We start from the raw sequence: 23,821 nt of genomic DNA on the forward strand, positions 1-23,821 counted from the left end.
ATTACGGTACAATGAGCTTTTATTGTCTGACTTTTATTAGACTCTAAAAATTTCTCTCCATTTCGCAGCAAAGCGTTTTTTTATATGGAATTTTGACTGTTTTTTATTAGGAACTATCAAAATGGTTCATTAGTGATATTTTTAAACATAGGTTTTGAAAAACATTCTGAACCTTCTGAACAGAAAAAAAAGAAAAGAAAAACTTTTCATAAATAATATAATTTTGGTAGCTTTGTGTTTTTATGTTGAAGTCTTTTTACTTTAAAATCAAGCAATATATATGCTTAACCCTTACAAAATATCACCAAAGTCTACGTTCTTAGAACTTTCTAATTAATCTAATAGGCAAACGCTATTTTAACTTTTTTAAGCACCAATCAACAATCATACCCAGTCTAAAGCTGCAGTAAAATGCAGTGCCAAAACTGAATTTGTAGTTGAAAGGTCAGAGTAACTTTGAGGTTTAAAAAAAATTGTTTGTCAAATAAAAATCCAAAATATTGGATGAATTATTATGCAACTTTCTAGGCTTAGGCAAGGGTATGAAGTGCAACTACTGACAAAATTAGACAGATTAGTAGCCACTACTTTTTGAGATATAAATTTTTATTTATTTTCCGATTTACCATTTTACCCCAGTAACCCCTAAAACCCGAATAAATAATAGTGTATATAGTGGCATAGCCATGTACATATAAATTAAAGTTTCAAAAACTTAAATATTATAAATCTTAAGGAGTCCTTACCTTTCACGCTTCCATTATGAGTAAAATACAAAATATTTTTTCGATGGTATTTTAATATTAGTTATAATACAGATATATCGATAAATATGTACGCTGTTTTCCATCAAGAAACTTAGAAGACTTCACCCTTTTATTCGATTTTACGATCAATACTCTCTTTCTACATGCAAATCGTATTCTAATTTTGGTGTTTTTGCCTCTGCTTCTAGGGGCAGAGTGCACAAGAAAAAAGATAAGAAAGTACCAATGGTTTGGTATTACTTTTCAAATTTAAAAGAAAAAAAGAACTTTATTGATACCAAAAACAAGAAAAAAAAACGAAATTATAAAACCTAGCGCAGCAGGTGATGGGGATGGGATGAAAGTGATTTTCTTTCTTTTCGACATCCAATTTGCATCGATGACACACGTTTATTTATGCTTTCGTCTTGCCACTGTGTTGGCTCTTGTCGATACCATTCAAATGAGCATTACTATTAGATACCTTGCTTGTAGTGTCAGTGGGACATTTTTTCTTAATGGTTTTTTGAAGGACATGAGCATCTGCTGGCTCAATGCGTTTGTAGTATTGCTCTTTTGTCTCTACAATTTCAAAGCCGAATTTCTTGTAAAATTCTATGGCACCGTCGTTGTTGATCTGAACATGACTGAAATTAAACCAGTAACATCTTAAAATATTGTTTTATCAAAATAAATATTGTAACTTACAGGAATATGCTGTCAAAATTGCCATCGCTTTCCACATATTTGAGAATATGATTTACCATAACTGAACCGATCCCCAATCTTCTGTACGGATATAGGCATCCAAGAGTCATAATGTAGAGTCGACGCATATTTTCGGAGGTGTCCACGCGACAGCAAACAGCCCCAACGACAATGTCATTGTAGTAAGCCAATTTAGCAAGTTCCCCTGCCTCTAGGACATCAATGTAGAATTTATCATTGTATGATACGGGGAAAACAACCATATTTAGTCGTTTTAGTTGTTTAATGTTGTGTGGAGTAACATCACCCAGATCTATACTTGTCCTGCAAATAAAAGCCTAATTAACAGTGGATCCCGAACTATTATAAAAAAGATCTCAAGAAAAATTTATTGAATATATTAAGGTTAAGTCATTAAAAATGCTAAAGTGGAATCCTTTATTTATCTTTTTCTTTCTTACTTTTTTAGCTGTGATATTTTATTTATAATTACCTCGTCATTTTTCAATACGACGACTTGAAAACGAATATTTATCACGCTAGCGGAAAAATTACAAAATTCACAAAAATATTTTTGCCTCCACGCTGTCAAAACAAAATATTGTCTCAGCTCGGTTTAGTTCGAAAAACGTCGGTTTCGAATTTTTAGTTAGTTCGCTCACATTTTGTCGTGCGCTGTCGACGACGCTAAAACAACGAATTTTAGTGTAACCACATAAACAAAATATATGTCGTTGCAACGAAATGTCCTTATAATTATTGTTTCAACATTTTAAACCAGGATGTTTTTTTTCAAATCCATACCTATCCAAATATTCTAATTTACATTTTAAAAATCTGAATCGATTGTAATTAAATTCAGAATGATTATTACAGTATTTTTACCGTAACGTGCATTATCAAAAAAATAAAAAAAATGTATTTATCCGATTCACGTTTAATTAATATTACTATTCGAAAGATTTATGTAATATACATAAAAAACCAATAACTTTTTGTTAACATGCAGATGATTTTTGCGTATTTATATGAATTTTTGTAATACTGATAGTAGGTACTTATATAATCATAAAAGAAAAAAAATATGGATATTGTGGGATACTCCTACGAAGTCTAAATTTTTCTCCACATAAATACTTTAATTAGTGGTCACAAGATCTGTCAGCTGAGGTCTTGTGATTATTGATAAAAATTTCTCTTTCTGGAGTTAGTTGGTTGCAATTTCCACAAAGTTTAGTCGTTTTCGCGTAAGTTCCTAATTAAATTTTCATCATTAGACTAGTGTTTAATCTACAGGGAAGTACAAGCAAAAGAAATGCATTAGAAGAATTAAAAACTATTAAATTATTTTGTAAATCATCAGGGTTAACCTTGGCTAAATAATTTTTTTCTCATCACATCTTTATCCTTTTTAACGAAAAGGGGTGGTCATTTTTTCGGTTTATACCAGCAAAAGATTAAATATTCCTTGACTATGTGAAAATATTTGACTAAATTCCTCAGTTAGCCATGTTCTGTTAACTCGAGGGGTGCCACACCGCCGCCCATAAGATATGTAACTCAAGTCATGTGATCTGAAAAAAATGTAATATCCGTATGAATTGTAGAAAAAATGTTTTCCTCTGACTTTTTGCCCGATTTTTTTTATTTAACTTCGTACTCTAGCCACTCAAAAAAGTGAGAGGATCAAAATTTTGTAGAATAATTCATAATTTCGTATATTTTTTTTCTATACAGAACTTCCAAATCAAGTCATCACCATGTCGAACCTAAAGAAGATTTCTGATGAGGAGAAGGAATCCATGTATGGATATGTCTTCGCTGTATCTGGTCCTGGTAAGTGTATATTAATCTCTATGATTAACCTTTTTCATTGACCTAATTTATTGGAAATTTTCATTCACAGTCGTCACTGCGGAAAGAATGTCCGGATCAGCTATGTACGAGCTCGTACGTGTAGGCTACTACGAGCTTGTGGGAGAGATTATCCGTTTAGAAGGTGACATGGCAACAATTCAGGTGTACGAAGAAACCTCCGGCGTTACTGTAGGTGATCCTGTACTTAGAACAGGAAAACCTCTCTCTGTGGAATTGGGCCCAGGTAAGTAATTATCATACTAAATGGAATCACCTCCTATATAGAGGATGCACTTCTGGATCTTGGTTTTGCATCACGTTCGATTTTACAAACCGATAAATAATCAAAAGAATTGTGTAATAATATTTGTTCCCAGTGTTTCACCATGGTCACTCACTGTGTCATATGACCACACATAAGTTCAAAGATTTCAAAAATCAGTCTATCTGATCGAAAGTGTAATTGTATAGATACCTACAAATTTGTACAATATGATTTTTTTTCTTATAATTTATATTTATTTCCATAATTTACTAGTAAATTCGATCTCTCAATCACATGTGAGAAAATTTCATTTGAAGCTATAATATGGGTGTATATAAAAGTGGGGGAAGGTGGGATGATGGTTGAGGAACGTCACACCGAAATATCTAATCCTTTATAGCAGGCCAACCATCATCCCACCTTCCTTAAAAACAAAATGGTATTTTGTAAGTAAAATGTGAAATTGTCTGAATAATGGAAATGAGCAAATTTTAAAAAAAGGCTCGATGAATTTAGCATAGGGAAATTCAATTACTTTCAGAGAGTAGAAAGAAAATCCCGAGAAAAGTTTTCTTTTTGGAAAATAATTGAGGTCAAAGTCAGAATCCAACGTGGAGGTTCAAATTGGTACTAACTACCAGTCAAAATTCTATACATTTTAGCCATGGTTTTGAAGTGACTAAAAAGTTACTTGAGTTATTAAAGTTTGTGATGATTTTGGCGCAATAATAAATTAAGCAAAATTATCAGCTAAAAAGTCGTTTAAATTGGCAATTTTGCATCGATTCTACGCATTTTTTTTTCTGTGACGATTTTTTTCAATCATATATTTAGTAATTAGGTGCAGGAATGCTGGAAGAAAATCGAGTATCAGTAAAAATTTCGATCGTCGTTCAATATAGGGGAGGGCGGGGCTAATAAAGTCACTTAAGGGTTTGGAAAAAGCTTAAAATATCATATTTCCTAGCTAAATAGAACAAAATGATCTGAGAAAGAGTTGTAAGGCAGTAAATTTCCTATAGAAATGAGCAATACATTTCGCTTTATCTGTTTGGGAAATATGATATTTTGAGCTTTTTCTAAACCCTTAAGTGACTTTTTTAACCCCGCTCTCCCCTACTGATTAATAATCAATTATTAAGCATAGTTTATAAGCTGGAACTTAGTACCAATATGATCCTCCGCGTTGTTCCAAATGTTGGATCCTCTAGTGTTAAAAAAAAACTCGGCCTAAAAATTGTCTCGTTACGATTAAATAATATAGTGACTTTTGTCTGAAGAAACTGAGATAAAATAAAGATAAACTCTGGTTTTGGGAAGATACTTCCAAATACTTAACAAAATTCACAATGTTTTACAGTAATTATTGATTACGAGGTAAATTGTCGCTTCGCTCCAATTTACCTCGCCCCTCTTCCCGGGGATTTGTTGCTCTTTGCGCAAATTTTAGAGAGAAAAAAAATTGTGATGGCTTATAAGTAGAGGCCACTTATAAATCCCGGAAAAAAATTTCGGAAAGAGAAGAAATCATTTTCATATAACATTTCAGGCGCTAAATTCAAAAATTCGCAAGAACTGCATGACTTTTATATGAGAGCTATCTGTAGGGGGGCTTTGGGGGGAAATTGAATACGGCCATCTGAAACCGCCTGTTATAAGGAGCCTCTGTACCAAATTTCATCGCGATCGGACAAACGGTGTGGATTTGTATAGAAAAGTCGGAACGACGTTCACCAACAAACAGACCTTTCTTTATTATATAGATTTTCAGATTTTTCATCAATAAAAACTGCTTTTTCAAGAAATCTTACTCAGTTTTGCTTACTTTTTTTTCATAATCCACAAACTGCAAAGCAATTTGTACATATTATAATGCATTGATATTTTGCACATTTCTATACATATACAATAAAAAATTCTCATTAAATTAAAAACTAATGTTTATGTATAGTGAGGAAGAAAGATAGTAGGTATTTACTGTATTTACTAATTTTGCAGAAAAAGAAAATACACAGTAATAAATATACCTAATGAATGTTTATTTTTTTATGCTCTTTTTTTTAGGCATTATGGGAAGTATTTTTGACGGTATTCAGCGTCCACTAAAAGATATCAACGAACTTACAAGCTCCATCTACATCCCTAAGGGTATCAACGTGCCCTGCTTGTCTCGCGAAGCCTCTTGGGATTTTGCACCCCTCAACGTGAAAGCTGGTTCCCACATTACTGGAGGCGATATGTATGGTGTTGTACACGAGAATACTCTAGTGAAGCACAAAATGATCGTACCACCGCGTGCTAAGGGTACGGTACGCTACATTGCTCCACCTGGCAACTATAAGGTCACCGATGTGGTGTTGGAGACGGAGTTTGATGGTGAAATCACGAAGCACACCATGTTGCAAGTGTGGCCTGTGCGCCAGCCTCGTCCATGCACGGAGAAATTGCCCGCAAACCATCCTCTACTTACCGGACAACGTGTTCTCGATTCGCTTTTCCCATGCGTCCAAGGTGGTACAACTGCCATCCCGGGGGCATTTGGTTGTGGCAAAACTGTCATCTCGCAAGCTCTATCAAAGTACTCTAACTCCGACGTTATTATCTACGTCGGATGCGGTGAACGTGGTAATGAGATGTCTGAGGTATTGCGTGACTTTCCGGAGCTTTCTGTGGAGATTGATGGCGTAACGGAGTCTATTATGAAAAGAACAGCCCTCGTAGCGAACACCTCCAATATGCCTGTGGCTGCTCGTGAGGCTTCTATCTATACGGGTATCACGCTATCTGAGTACTTCCGTGATATGGGTTATAACGTATCAATGATGGCTGACTCTACGTCACGTTGGGCTGAAGCTCTTCGTGAAATTTCTGGACGTTTGGCTGAAATGCCAGCCGACTCCGGCTATCCGGCCTATCTTGGAGCACGTTTGGCTTCCTTCTACGAACGTGCTGGGCGCGTCAAATGTCTCGGCAATCCAGAGCGTGAGGGGTCTGTATCTATTGTGGGTGCTGTTTCACCACCCGGTGGTGACTTCTCTGATCCTGTGACATCAGCTACTCTCGCCATTGTCCAAGTATTTTGGGGTTTAGACAAAAAGTTGGCACAGCGAAAGCATTTTCCATCAATCAACTGGCTCATCTCATACAGGTGTGTTAAAATTATTTCTTATTACATAACTCATTTCATAATTAAAAAAAAAATATTTTGAAATAGTAAATACATGCGCGCTCTTGACGACTTCTATGACAAGAACTTCCCAGAATTTGTGCCATTGAGAACCAAGGTAAAAGAGATCCTACAGGAGGAAGAAGATTTGTCTGAAATTGTGCAGTTGGTCGGTAAAGCTTCTCTGGCTGAGACGGATAAGATTACTCTAGAGGTGGCTAAATTGCTGAAAGATGACTTCTTGCAGCAGAACTCTTATTCCTCATACGATCGCTTTTGTCCATTTTATAAAACTGTTGGCATGCTAAAGAATATGATAACATTCTATGATCTGTCGCGCCATGCTGTGGAGTCCACTGCTCAATCAGAGAATAAGATCACATGGAATGTTATTCGTGACTCAATGGGCAACATTATGTATCAGCTGTCGTCGATGAAATTTAAGGTAATTGGAATTAAGAAAATAGAAATTAATGTAATTAAGGGAAATTTCTAACGTTAAAATGCCTTATCTCTATATCTTTTTCATCAGGATCCTGTCAAGGATGGAGAAGCGAAGATCAAGGCGGACTTTGATCAAATGTATGAAGATTTGCAGCAGGCTTTCCGTAATTTGGAAGACTAAATTACATAATATAATGAGTAATAATATACATAATAGAAGAAGTCATGTGGTGTACAATAAATAAATGAAAAAAAAATTCAAATCAATAACACAATAATAGATATACATACATACCACATAATTAAAAATAAATTACGTACCCATTTGAAAAAAAATTCTGTGCAACTCTATATGTGCATTAATTGTAAAATTATTTTAAAAGGATTCTATCATAGAGTTAATTAAACTTTTATTATCCCTTACTACATCGTGCTTACAGTTATATATGTAATTAAAAAAATATATTGAATTACTTATCGAAAATCATAAAATATGGATATTAGTTGGTATTCGTAACTGTAAGGGATAGCAACTCTTGATTATAAATAAAACACATATTATGGTGAGCTGATAATTAATATAAATATGCATTCCAAATTCAATTCTGACTACATTACAGAAAAATTGAAAAACATAATTGAAATTGATTGAAAAATATACAATTTTATATTTAAATTTAAAATACTTATCGCTTCAGCACTATAGGTACACACTATTAAAACAAAGTAAATAAGTACTGTTTTAATAAGAATTGCCTAAATCTTTTCTTATTTTTTCTGAGGTGCTTGGAATTTTTATTTTTTTGTCCACTTAGCTGTTGCATTGTTACTTTACACAGTACATATTTATGATACTTTTTTCTCAGATAAATAGCTTACGCGAAAATTAAATTCCTTTTAAACTATGGATTGTTCCAGTATTAAAAGAAGAAAAACCTTTTTATGCAGTAGATTGCAAACATATAGTGTTCGTTAAACGTCGATTGTTAAACTGTAAAAAAATGTATCAGAATTATAAAAAATATAATAGATTTATTGTGTTAATGTATACAAAAAGAAATAAAGAAAGATATACCAATTTGATTAACTTTTATTGAGTTATCAATATTTGAGAGGAGTTAATTGGAACAAAGAAAAGGGAGCTTCTCATTTAGTTGCAATTGTGTCTTGATGAGTTGCGACAATGTAACAACCATTAATAAATCTTTCACGTTGGAATTAAACATTTGGGCGAATTGATCAGACGACATATTCGGTACCGAATGAATTAGGTCAAGTAGAGCGCGTCCTACTGAGTTGTCTGGTTGTTGCTTCCCTGACAGTACATCTTCCACGTAGACAAGAACTTGATCCAATAGACTCAGCAACTTGCTAGCGGCTTCAGCTACCTGGGCAAGGTCCACCATGGGCTGAACAGCATGTGTTTGAGAAGAAGTGGGCAAAGCAATAGTTTTTTGGCAAAGCTGAAGGCCAACGGTCTGAAAGTAAATATAGTAACACATATAAGGGACATGACAACTTTTTGATTTTTTTATCTTGTAACCCTAGTTTCGGTACTCAATTTAAACTGAATTGAGTTAGATAATTATGTTTTTGTTTAGTATCATCTAAATATAGATAGACAATGGTATAAAATCTATAATAATATATAATTGCCTTACATCGAAAATGGTTTAGTGAAAGTCGTGAAAAACACAATATTTTAAGCATTAGAACTTACCTCTGGAGCATAGCTGGTTATTTCGATGTTTATTGGGGTAAACATATTACCAGTTTTACCACCGGGTACCCCAAGAGTAACACACACAAAGGCTTTTAAACTCATCCGAAGACCATGAAGTGATGTGTCCACGGTAACATGCACAGGATTGTTGCATTCTCGAGAATAATACTCGTGAATCACAGAACTGTGATTTGTTACCTCGTTTCCTGTTGCCCACCATCCTAAAAATAAAATACTTGTAATATCGTATGCTGGGAAATAAATCAAACATCTCTTACCAACAATCAATTCAGAAGCATTGACCCGTCGATTGAGATCGTAAACTTCATGGGCATACCCCAATTCTGCTTCCACCTGGTCATCGTGCTCTTTGTGGGGGACACAAAAACAGTTTGTTACCTCCACGATTCCCTTATCGGTAGTTCCTGACAACCGAAAAATATACATTTATAGAGTAACTCATCTCAAGGATCCTTAGTTAGAAATCTAACCTAAAAGAGTCCCGATGACACGTTGAGAATCTGCATTTCTCCGTTCGTATGCATCAACTATCTGAAATAACACTACTGGATGAACACGAACAGTCATGTTTAGGGCCATTCTCCAGTCTATAGGCTATATGCTTCTCAATTTATGCTAGATGCAGCAAAAAATATTAGAATAATTTTGTGAAACACACCAAGCACACTAAAAATTTCGTCTGTGAATTAATCCAATAGCTTCTTCTTCTATCCCGCTACCGCAGTGTCCGATTTGAAGAATATGACATACGACTTTCTGGGGTACATGTTATAAGACATTTATACGACATGTCTTGTGTATCAATTTTATGCAAGAAAAAACTGATTTGGAGGGTAATTTAATGTTTCTAAGCCTTTTTATGAGCCTAGAAAATGTTTTTAGGCATTTTCTTCTATTTTCTTACGAAAAAAATGCTAATTTTTGCAATCGGGGGTTAGAGATATCTCATATGCCTACATATAACGTGTCATAAGACTTTTGTATGTCATGTCTTACGTATGTTTTATGGATTTTATCAATTTTATGCAAAAAATTATGTTTTAGGGAAGAAATTCTTTTTTTTTTTTGACCTTTGTATGAGACTTTTTGATACGTTTATATAGTTTTTCTCGTTTTCTGAAAGAAAAATTGGAAAAATTAAAATTAATTGCAAAATTATTGTTTCCGCCAAATTTTTGCGCGGCGCTAGTGTTTGTGAAAAGAAAGTGCAAAAATGGTGGGAAGCTGACGCTGTGAAGAAAACTCACAATTTTCGGTGGAAAATGGCAATGTAAGTATGTTTTGCCTCTTTTATCTTGTGTAATTAGAATAATGATTGTGTGTTGGAGGATAAAGTAATAATCAAAAATATTTTGATGAAAATCCTAATATTTTTTCTCTTCTTTTCAGGTTATGTTTTTACTTCTTGCCGGACTTAAATCAACACCAAAGTATTCCAGAAAATACTAAATATCATGTAAGTTTTACAAAGCAGACTTTTCCCTGACTTTTTAGGCTTTTTATTGAATTTTTTTTAAACAAATATTTTTTTATGCAATGAAAAACATAGATTTTTTTTTCTATTTTAGAGTGATGTCTTTTTATTTCCGGACTATCTGGATGAATGAATCTCAATCCGGTAGTCAAGCAGCGGCAACAGCTGCGCGCAAACACCATTTGCTTCTTCCGGATGTTGAAGAGTATGCTGACGTACAAAGCCCGAATATGCCGCCTTCGTGAACTTTTTGCTTTGTGTTAAGATACGCTAATTAGCAAAAAAAAAAACATTTGCAGTTACTGTTGTGGTGAAGAAGAAAGATGTTGAAGCTGATGCGGTGCAGCAACCGGAAGCAGCTGTTCAGGAGAATGGTGTACAAAAACAGGAAGGTCAAGAGCAGAAGCCGGAGTAACAAAAGCAGCAAGTTGAGGAAGGTGGTGAACCCAATAAGGTGAAGGAAGCTGTTCAGAAGGCAGTTAAAACGCCTTCGATGCCTGAGACGCGGTAAGAGAAGAAGCCAGAATCGACAACAGATGCCAGTTGTGAAGGAAGCAACAACAGTGAAGGTGCAAACAGTTGTCTTCCACTGTGTTATCACGAGAATGGCAACGACAATTGAAGAGAACCTCCAGGAAGACAATTTTCTATACCATCGTGTGAGGGATGTCAACATTCAAAAGGTAAAGATATCTAGTTTTATCAAAATAAGTAAAGAATATGATTAAGTTCAGAAGGGTAGGAAATTAATTTGTTTCGACTTAGAAAGAACTAATTCAGCTTCTATAGGATACCACTCAAGCTTGTTTTATATAAAAAAAAATTTATAAAAAAAATTTCAGAGAGTGAGATAAGTTTGTTCCTAAATATTTGTCTAAAAATTCGATACTAAAAAAACCTTACTGTACAAAATTCTATCTTAAAATTTCTTTAGCAATTCAACGTATTATTAATATCTTTGTGATTTCCCTTATTTGAGTTTTTTTTTTAAAACTACTTTTAACGAATTTTTTTTCTTTATAGCTGCCCAGGTGCTTCCATGTTTGTCTTCAAGTTACCAAATGGTGAGAATATTCTCCACACAGGAAATTTTCGGGCAACCTACTTAATGGAAATGTTTCCAATTCTGTGGAACAATTACATTGACATTATCTACCTCGATACAACGTAAGTTAAAAGAATTTTAATTATTATTATTATTTTATAATAATAATAATCTTTATTATCCCCACTACAAACGAGTGTATGGAGGAGTTCAACAATATTTACATATATACAATAGTTTTACAATGGGTCAAAATATTTCAAATATAGTGAATTAGTTCAGTTTTTGAGAGAAAATTCAACAATTTTTCAATGTTATCTTTGTGATGTTTAAGAATTACTTTCAAATCATTATCTATATTCATTCTTTTCTTTCATTTTCAAACTGGATACAAAATATAAGAAGATGTTCAACTGTATTAGGAACCATACAAGTCTCGCAGTTTTCTATTTCTTTTTGTCCTTCCATCAGGCAGCCATGGGTGTAGTGAGTATGGCCTATTCGAAGACGTGTAATGGCGACACTTTCCTTTCGGGTGAAAAAATGTGGCGTTCTCCAACTTTTTGTGGTGTCCTTTATTGCACGAAGTTTATCATCTGCTTGCTCCCACTGATCTTGCCAAAGCTTCCATATTCCTTTCTTCACTAGTCCCTTTGCCTCGCTGTACTCTGTAAGCTCTGGATTTCGATTTGGAGTATCAATTTGGCCAGTATTGTTTATCCACGGAATATCAAGAGGTGGCAGAGGAACAATTTTTACATTGCAGAGATCGTATTTGGTTAATATTTTGGCGCTACGTCCCATATAGGAACAGGGCCGGCCGCCCTATATGATGTTGTTGTTCTCCTTGCGGAGAAGCAGTGGGCGGCCTTGCTAGATACTACCACGTGTGGGCCATTTTACGGATAGGAGTGTATCAATCTCCTGATCCAACCGGTCAACGTGATCTAATTGCACGTTGGCGGATGGGGTGCGTTTGCCGGGTTCTGTATTCGAACCGGCGACCTTTGGATGCGCACTCAAGCGCTCTATCCACTGCACCCCAGGCCCACCGTATTTGGTTAGTAAAAGTTTAATTTGATAAAAAACTGAATTTCGTCCCAATTGAATATAAGAAGCATTTTTAACTGATTCTGCAACATTATGAAGTGGATGATTTTCATTACTGAGGATTTTGAAAAAGTAATTTAGTGTGAGTTTATCTCTAATCAAACAAAGTGGCAATTGACCAGCTTCCACTAGAATACTACTGACTCGACTACTTCTGAATGCACCAGAACAGATCCTAATTCCATGGTTGTGTACTGGATCAAGTTTTTTTAGTGTATCTTTGGCTGCAGGAATAAATACTACAGAAGCATAATTTAGTCTACTAACAATCAGAGCATTATGGACGGTCAAGAGAGAGTCTTTATGAGCTCCCCACTTTACTGAAGCTAGAGTTTTCAGGATTTTCATAGAATTTTGAGCAGAAATTTTTAGATTTGCAATATGCTCGCGCCAATACAATTGATAGTCAAATATTATGCCAAGGTATCGTTGTAAATTAAAAAATTTAATTGGAACATTATTAATGTGAATATTAGGATGATTATGTATTTTCTTTTTTCTACAAAAATGAACTGCTGATGTTTTTGCTTCTGAGATTTTAAAACCATGAAAGACCATCCATTTATTAACTTTGTTCAATGTAGATTGAATTTTACTCTCAATATAATCCATATCTTTATCTCTCATAAAAATGCATATGTCATCAGCGTAAAGAGTTATTTGAACAGGGGATTTTACTTCATTCACAACATCATTAATTGCAAAAAGGAACAACCTTACCGAAATTACTGAGCCTTGTGGGACCCCATTTTCAAGAGACATTTTTTCAGAAAAGGCATCACCAATTAGCACTTGAAATGTTCGCTTTTCCAAAAAGCTTCTAATAAAGTTGAACATCTGTCCTCTAATATTATTCTTTTTAAGTACATTTAAAATATGATATCTCCATGTTTTATCATATGCTTTTTCCAAATCCAAATAAATTGCAACAAAGTGTTCTTGATTAGCAAATGCTTGACGAATTTCATTTTCCATATAAATAATTCCATCAAGCGTTGATTTATTTTTCCTGAACCCAAACTGCTTAGGATAAATTATATTGTTTGTTTCTATGTAATATTCGAGTCTTTTGCAGACCATTTTTTCAAGTACTTTGCATAGACAACTAGTTAGTGAGATCGGACGATAACTGGCGGGTAACAGTTTTTGTTTGTCTTTTTTCAAAATTGGTACCACAATGGCATTACGCCATTCTTCAGGGAATTCACCTGAATTCCATATATCATTGTAAAATTTCAGAAGATACATTTTTGCATCTATATCCAGATTTTTTATCATTTCATAGTGTATATCATCTTTTCCGGGTGATGAGCCCTTACAGCATAACAATGCCATGTTCAATTCATACAAACTAAATGCCGCATTATAATCATCACTACTAGTGTCCTGTTGTATATGTGGAGTGTTTTCCATAGCAAGTTTACGGTTGAGGAAAGACAACGCATATTCGTCATTACTAGAAAATTCTTGAAAATGAGTGGCAAAACAATTAGCAATATCACTTGGATTCGTTAATTCAATACCATTACTTGAGATAGAATTGATGGGTGCTAGATTGGGGTTGCCTTTTATCTTACGAATTTTTTTCCAAATTTTAGTAGATGGGGTTTTTGGATTGATAGTTGATAGATATTTATCCCACGTAGCTCTTTTAGATGTATTAATGAGCCAACGCACCTTAGCATTTACTTTTTTATATTGCATATGAGTTTGAAAGGTAAAAGTGTGTTTAAGAATATTTCCAAGTTTTTTCCTTTCATCCCATTTCTCTTGTATTTCTGGAGTCCACCACGGAACAGGGGGTCTCCTGTAAAAACCTGAAGTACGCGGAATGGATTCTTTAGCTTTATTAAATATAGTACTTGTGATATACTCATTGCAGTTATTCACATCGTTAATTTCCTCACTAAAAGAAAGTTCGGAAAATTTACTCCAATCCGCTTTATCAATTTTCCACTTTATTCTCGTTTTGCAATCATTTAAAACACTACTGTACGTTAATATAGTAGGATAATGATCGCTGCCACATAAACTATCGTGGACTTTCCATTCAAAAATATTAATAAGACTCGGAGATCCGAACATTAGATCAATAGAGGATTCCGTTCCATATGCAAAGCTAAAGTGTATTGGCTGTCCATTATTAAACATTACCAGATTATTGGAATTAATAAATTCTTCAATTAGTTTTCCCCTACGATCTGATCTGGTACATTTATTATCCCATAAAGGCCAATAAAAATAAAAGGAGCAGGAAGCTGTTGCAAAATATTTTCAAGTTCTGTGATATCTATTCTTTGATTGGATGGAGGAAGATAAATATTGCATACAGTCATTTTGATGGGATACATAATTCTAGTAGCTACTACCTCAAGATTTGTATTCAAATTAATTTCCTCCGAGTGCATCTTTTTGTTAATAAGAGTAATTACCCCACCTCTAGCCCTATCTTCATCATTATCTATACCGTCTGTCCTAAAAGAGTTAAATTGCTTCAAAGTAAAATCTTGATTGGGCTTAAGGTGTGATTCCTGAATACACAAAATTGAAGGATTGTAATTCAAGATGAGAAAATCAATTTCATGTCGATTATTAATTGTTCCATTGGGATTAAATTGCAGAATTGAGAATTTTTTCTCATTTTTATTAGTGTAAGGTTGTTTTGTGTATTTTTGACTTTTATTTATAGAATAAGAGATATTAGAGATATTAGAATTATTAAAATTATTATTCAACTGATTGTTACTTGTATTATATGAAACATCTTCGCCGCAAACACCGCTGTTCCCGGGAGAAGCACGCATAAGCGTACTTATCCCCAGATCAGTTGTGGCGACATTTAAATCATTGAGTCAGTCATTGCTCATACAACTATCATAATCTTCAAGTTCGCCACTGGCTGCTGCATCATTAGTAATTTCTGTTATTGTATTTTTATTATTAATGCTTTCACCTGAATGAATATTATTTGGGAGTTGAGAATGGTTAATGGAACTTGGTCCTGGTTGTGGTTGTGATGAGTTAGAATTAGGGGAGACCGGGGTAAAAATAGTCAATTTGCGTAAATCCTTATCTGCAGGATTCCCCAAGGGCAAGAAAATTTCTTCGATAGGTCATTCTTATAGGAAATTTCCTGGCCTACAACTTTGTCTCAGACCATTTTTCTCTATCTCCAAGGGAAATATGAGTTTTCGAGCTTTTCCTAAACCCTTTTGCTTCTGACTTTTTTTAAACGCGGCGGGTAAATATAGTCACCAGTTGGCTAAATAAAGTCGGTCGAATTTTCCGGCATTTCCAATGATTTTCCACCTGAGAGATTGATAGTAGTTGATAGCTAAACTTCTCACCTTTTGATCCGCGACAAGGAATTTCACTTTTATACGCACTAAAACAGAGAATTTTGCGATTTTCTCAAACACGCCATTTTGCAACAAATGAATAGAAAATATGCCAAAAAATTCGATCTCCCATATGATTTACATGGGATGACTAGATCTACCCCAAGGGGTATGTTTTGATTCAAAAAATTGTAGAGAAAAATCATTAAAAGTTATTGAAAAATACACCTTGGCAACATTTTCTGCACTAATCCAGCTAGTGAGAAAAATTATCAGATGGGAAAACTGCTGAAGGAAATGTTCGGAAAACGCGTTTTTCTCAATACGCAAAAGTTTGGGAAATGGGCCAAAAATCTATTTTCGTTTTTAACTCCTAAAGTACTGATCGGATAACCTCCAAATTACTGTCAAAAATTATAGGTTGGTAGGGCTTTGCACCCTAATTTTTTCCGATTTTTCCGATTTATATTTTGGGAGAAATTGGCATTTGAAAATTCCAAAATGACTATTTTTACCCCGGTCTCCCCTAGTGTGTTTTAATTTCTTTGGGAGTGTAGCATTAGTGGGTCTCTCAATTTGTTCAGGTAGCATGGGAAGCATGCTCCTCTCTGCATTGGCCAATTCAATAGCATCGTCAATCAACTCATCTTCTGTCCTCTGTCTGGTGTCTCTCTTGGTCCCCCTAGGAATCGGGCTTCGTCGGTTTCGGATGTTATTCTCAGGAATGATGGGCTTCTTAAATGCTGGGATGAATCTCTGGGATGTCGTCTTCTTGTTTCTTGTACCTTGATCCAGAGCAGGGAACTCCGCATCATAATCCTCGAGTGGTGAAAATTGGTTTGAATTGAGCATGCTGCTGTAGCTGTATTGGTTTGTACGTCGTGGAAATAGCTCATTTGCCTCATTCCGGCTCAAATTCTTCATCGCCATTGCAATTCTCACATTATTCTGTCTCACTCTCTCCTTACATTTCGGATTTGACGACAAATGGTCTCCATTGCATGATGCACATCTCATACGGCTCAAATCTGGACAATCCTCTTCCTGATGTAGCCCGAGGCATGTTCGGCATTTCTTAGATTCCTCCTTACACAATTTCGTGGTATGTCCCATTCTCCAGCATTTGGTACACATCTTGACCCTCATAAAAAATGGCTGGAATCGCAATCTCACATAGTTCATATAAACGAACTCTGGAAACTCAGTTCCATGGAAAAAGATCTTTACTCGTCTGGTGTCCACAAGCTCAACGGTGTTTTCTGCTCTCTCCATCCTCTTTACTCTCTCAACGCTGTGGATTCCAAATTGACCCGCATCCATCGATCGCAAAATCTCACTTGTTGTAAATTTGGTATCAATATCGAAAACCAATGCACAAGTTGTAACGTAATTCAACGGTACATAGGATTTATAACCAGCTTTGGCAAATCTCTCATCTTCAGCGACTTTGTTCGCTGTATCCAAATCATGGCAATGTACGACCACGCTGTTTCTTCCATATGCAATTATATGCGAAATCTGGCGCTCATTGAACTTCTCCTTAATTATTTCACCCACAATCGTTGGACTAATGTCCTTCTTGTTAATCACGACTCGAAATCCATTGTAATCATAGCCCTTTTGGTATTTGTAACTCTTAAAATCACGATCATTTTGTGTTGAGTCTCTACCTCTATCTGGGGGCTCCGTCCCCCCAGCCATCTTCACAATTCACTTAAAAAACTTCTCTTATTTCACTTAAACTTTTATTTCAAAACAAAAACTAAAAAATATATGAAAAACTCAAAAGTTTTATCAAGAAAATTAACCAGAAACTACGAGAACACAGGAGCTAACGCTTTTGTGATCTACCCACTCTCGCAGTCGGGCGGAGAATGATATTATTATTATTGTTATTTTAAATGCAACCCATCCAAAAATTAACATAAAATCAACTATAAAATGAGCATGATCAGAAATACTGCAAATTATCTATCTAGCATATTTCCTGAAATGATTGTTTGTGGAGACGGCAGGGCTGATGGTGATAAAATGGAGGTAGAGGGCCTCAATATGGATCTACCTGCTGAAGGTTCAGATAAAGGTTTTTTTTAATATTAAAAATATTTCAGGGTACTGTATTATTCAGCCCCCCTCCCCCACCCGACTAATATCACATATTATAGATTTAAATGGAATTTGCTCACACGGGTTTGGGGGCTCAGGTTGGTTTTTTATGCACATCTACCTATATAATAAAGAAAGGTAATCGTATCTATACAGTTCCTTATATCAGGTGGTTTCCAGTGGCCGTATCCATTTTCCCCCCAAAGGCCCCCTTCAGGTAGCCCCCATATAAGGTTCATGCATTTTTTTGCGAATTTTTGGGATTTTATAAGTGACTCTTTTGGGATTTATAAGTGGCTCTAATCTACTTATAAACCATCATATTTTTTTTTCACTAAAATTTGCGCTGAGCGCAACAAATCCCCGCGAAGCGGGGTGGGGAAAATTAGAGCGAAGCGACAATTTACCTCGTCATAATATAATTTTTATATGCTACTGCAACTCATGGTTATAACGAGTGATTTTAAAAGCTTTTTTGCAACCCTTTTTTTTAATCCTTTGAAACAAAACTTAGGTATAAAATGATTAATTTTAAAACTTTTTGCAGATATTTATCATCTCAAACAATCTTGCCCAGTCAGGATGAAAATATTGATATGGCTATAGAGGAGCCTTCTTTCTTCTATTTTCTTACGAAAAAATGCTAATTTTTGCAATCGGAGGTTAGAGATATCTTATATGCCTACATATAACGTGTCATAAGACTTTTGTATGTCATGTCTTACGTATGTTTTCTGGATTTTATCAATTTTATGCAAAAAATTATGTTTTAGAGATTAACTCTTTAACCCCCTGAATTTGTGTTGGTTAGTAGAAAATTATTTTTCTGAACTACCCTGTGATTCATTTGCGGGAATAATTATTCATTCCTCAGTGAAAAATCTGCGATTCCCAGAAATTATTTGGCTCAATTTTTGTCAATTATGGGAATTCGCAGAGTATTTTTTTTCTTCACCGTTAATTTTTTATAATAGCTTTTGCTACTTTCAATTTTTTTTTCAAATCTTTTATTTGCACTTTGAAAGATTTTTTTTTCTTTTCCGCGTTTTCTTTTTTTTATTAGAAGAGAGATGGGTTTTGTATTTTATTCCGAATCTTTATAATTTTGCGGAATTCTTCTAAATTAAATTTTTGCTGAATTTAGAGCCTTTCTAGGGATGAACGGGAAACATTTAGCGACAGTTTTTCCCCTATAACCTCTAGCCGCGAAAGTGCGGAACAATTTAATAAAATTTAAAAATTACTAAGAGCCTTTTTGGGGACGAATGGAAAGCATTCTGTGGCAAATGTTTTCCCCCCAAAACCTCTAGTTTTTCTTGCATAACCAGGATGAATGAAAAGGTCAAAACGAATGTTATCGACAGGCCTTTTCCCTGGGAAATGCATCAGAAATTAATAATATTTTACAATTTTCTTTCTTTTTTTTTATTATAATTTTTTCCTTAATTATTGGTGATATTTTCTGACATTTTGTGCTCGTATGTGTGGTTTAATTCAGCCCCTTCACTCACACCTTATCTACCCTTTAAGCCTTTTAAGCGCTGCCAATTTACGTTCATTTTCTTTCTTATTAAATTTTAATTTATTTCAAATCACAATCTATTTTCTTTATTTTTTTTCCTCAATATCTTCCTGATTCTTGATCTTGCCTTTTATGCAATTGATCGTTCAGGTACTATCGCTTTAATTTATTTTTGCAAGGATATCTGATAGGAAGAGTTTTGCATTCTCTTTAAATTCCATCTGCTTAATGGTAGTTACTGATATCCTTGGTAAGCTTTTCTTTGATTAGCACGAGATCTCTCGCGTCCATTGCGACTTTATTATGGTTCTTTAGTAACCACCCCCGCTGCGAAGTGGTACGCTCCTTCCGCGGGAAGATCAGCTTTGTCTGATTTTTCGGTGAAAATTCTTTTCTTTATAAAGATTTTCCGGGAAATTATCGGGATTCGTCCTGAAGTTTCACTGTGGTTCTTGGAACCAGATGTTGACTGTGTTCCCTCCTTCCAGATCCAACCGAATACCCTTGAGATGGAGGGCCTTGTTGTCCCTTTTCTCATTCTTCAGGTGTGGATTTTCCGCCCAAGTTTTGGCTCGTGTGGAACTCAATGTCTTTTCCAAGAGTTTAATTTTGTTAACTCTTTCCTTTCTAGATTCCTCTGCCATATTATACTGCAACTTTATTTTTGTATTTTAATTTCTTCTTCATAAGCAGTTAGTTCGATTATGTTGGGCGCCATAAATATATACCAACCCTCCCATTGAAAGACAGGGTGGTTATATTTAAAATGATTTTGTGGTGTTTTATTTTATAATTAATTTTTGTTCGTGAAATATTAAAAGAAAATTTGAAACTAAAATTATAAGTGACCCATGAAATATTGAACATTGTTTTTTCACCTTTGAAACGAATCGATTCTTCTAAAGAGCTCTCGCGAGTAAAAATTCCTCAAAAATTGTGAAAAAGACTTTAAAAACATAAAAAACTATTAAAATAAGTGAATTAGTGAAAGACGTGATACATGCAATTAGTGGTGAGTCTACATTTTTATTACAATTTTTATAAATATTTAAGTTTTTAATCTTTGTGTTTGTATATAATTTATTATACACATAATTTGTTATTTTTGCAATCGGAGGTTAGAGATATCTCATATGACTTACGTATAACGTGTCATAAGACATGTTAATAAGTATGTTTTATGGATTTTATCAATTTTATACAAAAATTTATGTTTTAGAGATGAAATTCTATTTTCTTGACCTTTATATAAGACTTTTTGATGCATTTATGTAGTTTTTCTCCTTTTTCTGAAAGAAAATTTGGAAAAATAAAAATTATGTGCAAAATTGGTGTCTCCGCAAAATTTCGGCACGGCGCTAGTGTTTGTGAAAAAAAGTGCAAAAAAGGTGAAACGCTGATGCTGTGAAGGCCCTATGGATATGATGTGCGCGGCCGTAAAATATTAAAACAAAAAAAAATTCACAATTTTTTGTGGAAATTGGCAATGTAAGTATGTTTTTCTTCTATTATCTTGTATATAATAAGATGATTGTGTGATGGAAGATAAACTGATAAGAGAAGAAGCCAGAATCGACCACTGATGCCAGTTGTGAAGGAAGCAACAACGGTGAAGGTGCAAACAGGTGTCTTTCACTGTGTTATCATGAGAAGCAACGACAATTGAAGAGAACCTCCAGGAAGACAATTTTCTATACCATCGTGTGAGGGATGTCAACATTCGATGTGACCTTGCGGAACAGAATTTCGGCATGACAAAGTTGCAGGACATCTAGATGAAGGAGCAACGCGATGGTATTAAAGATGCCATTGCAGGGCAGCGGAAACTCAAGGAGGATGATGAGAAGGAGTTAACGGATATCCTTGATTGTCATTTTGATCCGGAGAAGCAGCCAATTAGGTCAGTGTCCCGAAAGACAAACAAGAGACGCTTCCAGAGCAGATAAACTTCGAGGATTTCACGTAAGTTTCTGTGAAAGATTTTTTTTTTTTGAGAAATTTATTTGTAAGAACTTTTGAGTAGGTATCTTCAAAGTGAAAGAAAAGAATTCTTGAGTTAATTTGTTGAGAAAAAAATTCTAAAGAATTCTTGAATAGAGAGTGAGATAAGTTTGGTACTAAATATTTAGGACTTTAGACTTTTCATTGAATTATTATTATTCAAATAATTAATTTTGTAATTTCAAATTTTGATTTTTTTTTCTATTTTAGGGTGATGCGTAATGCCGTACGTGAATCTCAATCCGACAGTAAGGTGAAAAGGGAAGGTCAAGAGCAGAAGCCGGAGCAACAGAAGCAGCAAGTTGAGGAAGGTGGTGAACCCAATAAGGTGGAGAAAGCTGCTCAGGAGACAGTTGAAACGCCGTAAAGAATATGATTGAGTTCAGAAGGGTAGGACATTAATTTGTTTCGACTTAGAAAGAACTAATTCAACTTCTATAGGATACCACTCAAGCTTGTTTTATATTTAAAAAAAATTTTATGAATTTCAGAGAGATAAGTTTGTTCCTAAATATTTGTCTAAAAATTCGATACTAAAAAAACCTTACTGTACAAAATTCTATCTTAAAATTTCTTTAGCTGCAATTCAACGTATTATTAATATCTTTGTGATTTCCCTTATTTCAGTTTTTTTTAAAACTACTTTTAACTTATTTTACGATAATAATATAAATCTCCATTAATGATTGTTACTTGAACGAATTAACGATTTTTTTTTCTTTATAGCTGCCCAGGTGCTTCCATGTTTGTCTTCAAGTTACCAAATGGTGAGAATATTCTCCACACAGGAGATTTTCGGGCTGGAAATGTTTCCAATTCTACCTCGATACAACGTAAGTTAAAAGAACTTTAATTATTATTATTATTTTAAATGCAACCCATCCAAAAATTAACATAAAATCAACTATAAAATGAGCATGATCAGAAATACTGCAAATTATCTATATAGCATATTTCCTGAAATGATTGTTTGTGGAAACGGCAGGGCCGATGGTGATAAAATGGAGGTAGAGGGCCTCAATATGGATCTACCTGCTGAAGGTTCAGATAAAGGTTTTTTTTAATATTAAAAATATTTCAGGGTACTGTATTATTCAGCCCCCCTCCCCCACCCGACTAATATCACATATTATAGATTTAAATGGAATTTGCTCACACGGGTTTGGGGGCTCAGGTTGGTTTTTTATGCACATCTACCTATATAATAAAGAAAGGTAATCGTATCTATACAGTTCCTTATATCAGGTGGTTTCCAGTGGCCGTATCCATTTTCCCCCCAAAGGCCCCCTTCAGGTAGCCCCCATATAAGGTTCATGCATTTTTTTGCGAATTTTTGGGATTTTATAAGTGACTCTTTTGGGATTTATAAGTGGCTCTAATCTACTTGTAAACCATCATATTTTTTTTCACTAAAATTTGCGCTGAGCGCAACAAATCCCCGCGAAGCGGGGTGGGGAAAATTAGAGCGAAGCGACAATTTACCTCGTCATAATATAATTTTTATATGCTACTGCAACTCATGGTTATAACGAGTGATTTTAAAAGCTTTTTTGCAACCCTTTTTTTTAATCCTTTGAAACAAAACTTAGGTATAAAATGATTAATTTTAAAACTTTTTGCAGATATTTATCATCTCAAACAATCTTGCCCAGTCAGGATGAAAATATTGATATGGCTATAGAGGAGCCTTCTTTCTTCTATTTTCTTACGAAAAAATGCTAATTTTTGCAATCGGAGGTTAGAGATATCTTATATGCCTACATATAACGTGTCATAAGACTTTTGTATGTCATGTCTTACGTATGTTTTCTGGATTTTATCAATTTTATGCAAAAAATTATGTTTTAGAGATTAACTCTTTAACCCCCTGAATTTGTGTTGGTTAGTAGAAAATTATTTTTCTGAACTACCCTGTGATTCATTTGCGGGAAGAATTATTCATTCCTCAGTGAAAAATCTGCGATTCCCAGAAATTATTTGGCTCAATTTTTGTCAATTACGGGAATTCGCAGAGTATTTTTTTTCTTCACCGTTAATTTTTTATAATAGCTTTTGCTACTTTCATTTTTTTTTCAAATCTTTTATTTGCACTTTGAAAGATTTTTTTTTCTTTTCCGCGTTTTCTTTTTTTTTATTAGAAGAGAGATGGGTTTTGTATTTTATTCCGAATCTTTATAATTTTGCGGAATTCTTCTAAATTAAATTTTTGCTGAATTTAGAGCCTTTCTAGGGATGAACGGGAAACATTTAGCGACAGTTTTTCCCCTATAATCTCTAGCCGCGAAAGTGCGGAAC

At 34.5% G+C, this 23,821-nt stretch overlaps 5 protein-coding genes across 6 annotated transcripts in view; 3 read left to right on the forward strand and 2 right to left on the reverse strand.

Annotated features, from left to right (window-relative positions):
• LOC129797503 (V-type proton ATPase catalytic subunit A) overlaps window positions 1-8,264 on the forward strand; it is a 96,231-nt gene extending 87,967 nt beyond the window's left edge. The window contains exons 1-6 of one of the 2 annotated variants that reach the window (XM_055840156.1): window positions 2,574-2,701; window positions 3,192-3,290; window positions 3,361-3,555; window positions 5,641-6,724; window positions 6,791-7,187; window positions 7,275-8,264. In XM_055840156.1, coding sequence (XP_055696131.1) covers window positions 3,215-3,290; window positions 3,361-3,555; window positions 5,641-6,724; window positions 6,791-7,187; window positions 7,275-7,367 — 1,845 coding nt within the window. In that variant the 5' untranslated portion in view covers window positions 2,574-2,701; window positions 3,192-3,214 and the 3' untranslated portion in view covers window positions 7,368-8,264. Of the gene's footprint in view, window positions 1-2,573; window positions 2,702-3,191; window positions 3,291-3,360; window positions 3,556-5,640; window positions 6,725-6,790; window positions 7,188-7,274 lie in introns of those variants that run through there. The other variant, XM_055840155.1, reaches the window with a different exon arrangement.
• Window positions 1-23,821, forward strand: part of LOC129797536 (REST corepressor) — a 303,631-nt gene that overhangs the window by 105,130 nt on the left and 174,680 nt on the right. The window lies entirely within an intron of this gene.
• Window positions 776-2,252, reverse strand: LOC129797749 (probable N-acetyltransferase san). Its single transcript, XM_055840584.1, has 3 exons — window positions 1,948-2,252; window positions 1,455-1,778; window positions 776-1,393 (listed from the first exon to the last, which is right to left on the reverse strand). Exons 1-3 carry the CDS (start codon window positions 1,953-1,955, stop codon window positions 1,162-1,164), a joined length of 564 nt encoding a protein of 187 aa, XP_055696559.1. The 5' UTR covers window positions 1,956-2,252; the 3' UTR covers window positions 776-1,161.
• On the reverse strand, window positions 8,259-9,643 carry LOC129797690 (eukaryotic translation initiation factor 3 subunit F). Its single transcript, XM_055840498.1, has 4 exons — window positions 9,401-9,643; window positions 9,188-9,334; window positions 8,907-9,130; window positions 8,259-8,664 (listed from the first exon to the last, which is right to left on the reverse strand). The coding sequence occupies exons 1-4, from the start codon at window positions 9,507-9,509 to the stop codon at window positions 8,305-8,307; spliced, it is 840 nt and encodes a 279-aa protein (XP_055696473.1). The 5' UTR covers window positions 9,510-9,643; the 3' UTR covers window positions 8,259-8,304.
• LOC129797789 (uncharacterized) lies at window positions 10,030-22,749 on the forward strand. Its single transcript, XM_055840634.1, has 6 exons — window positions 10,030-10,200; window positions 10,320-10,386; window positions 10,499-11,087; window positions 11,428-11,571; window positions 21,737-21,916; window positions 22,253-22,749. The coding sequence occupies exons 3-5, from the start codon at window positions 11,071-11,073 to the stop codon at window positions 21,891-21,893; spliced, it is 318 nt and encodes a 105-aa protein (XP_055696609.1). The 5' UTR covers window positions 10,030-10,200; window positions 10,320-10,386; window positions 10,499-11,070; the 3' UTR covers window positions 21,894-21,916; window positions 22,253-22,749.

Source organism: Lutzomyia longipalpis, chromosome 1 (assembly GCF_024334085.1).
Source record: "Lutzomyia longipalpis isolate SR_M1_2022 chromosome 1, ASM2433408v1".
NCBI lineage: Eukaryota > Metazoa > Arthropoda > Insecta > Diptera > Psychodidae > Lutzomyia > Lutzomyia longipalpis.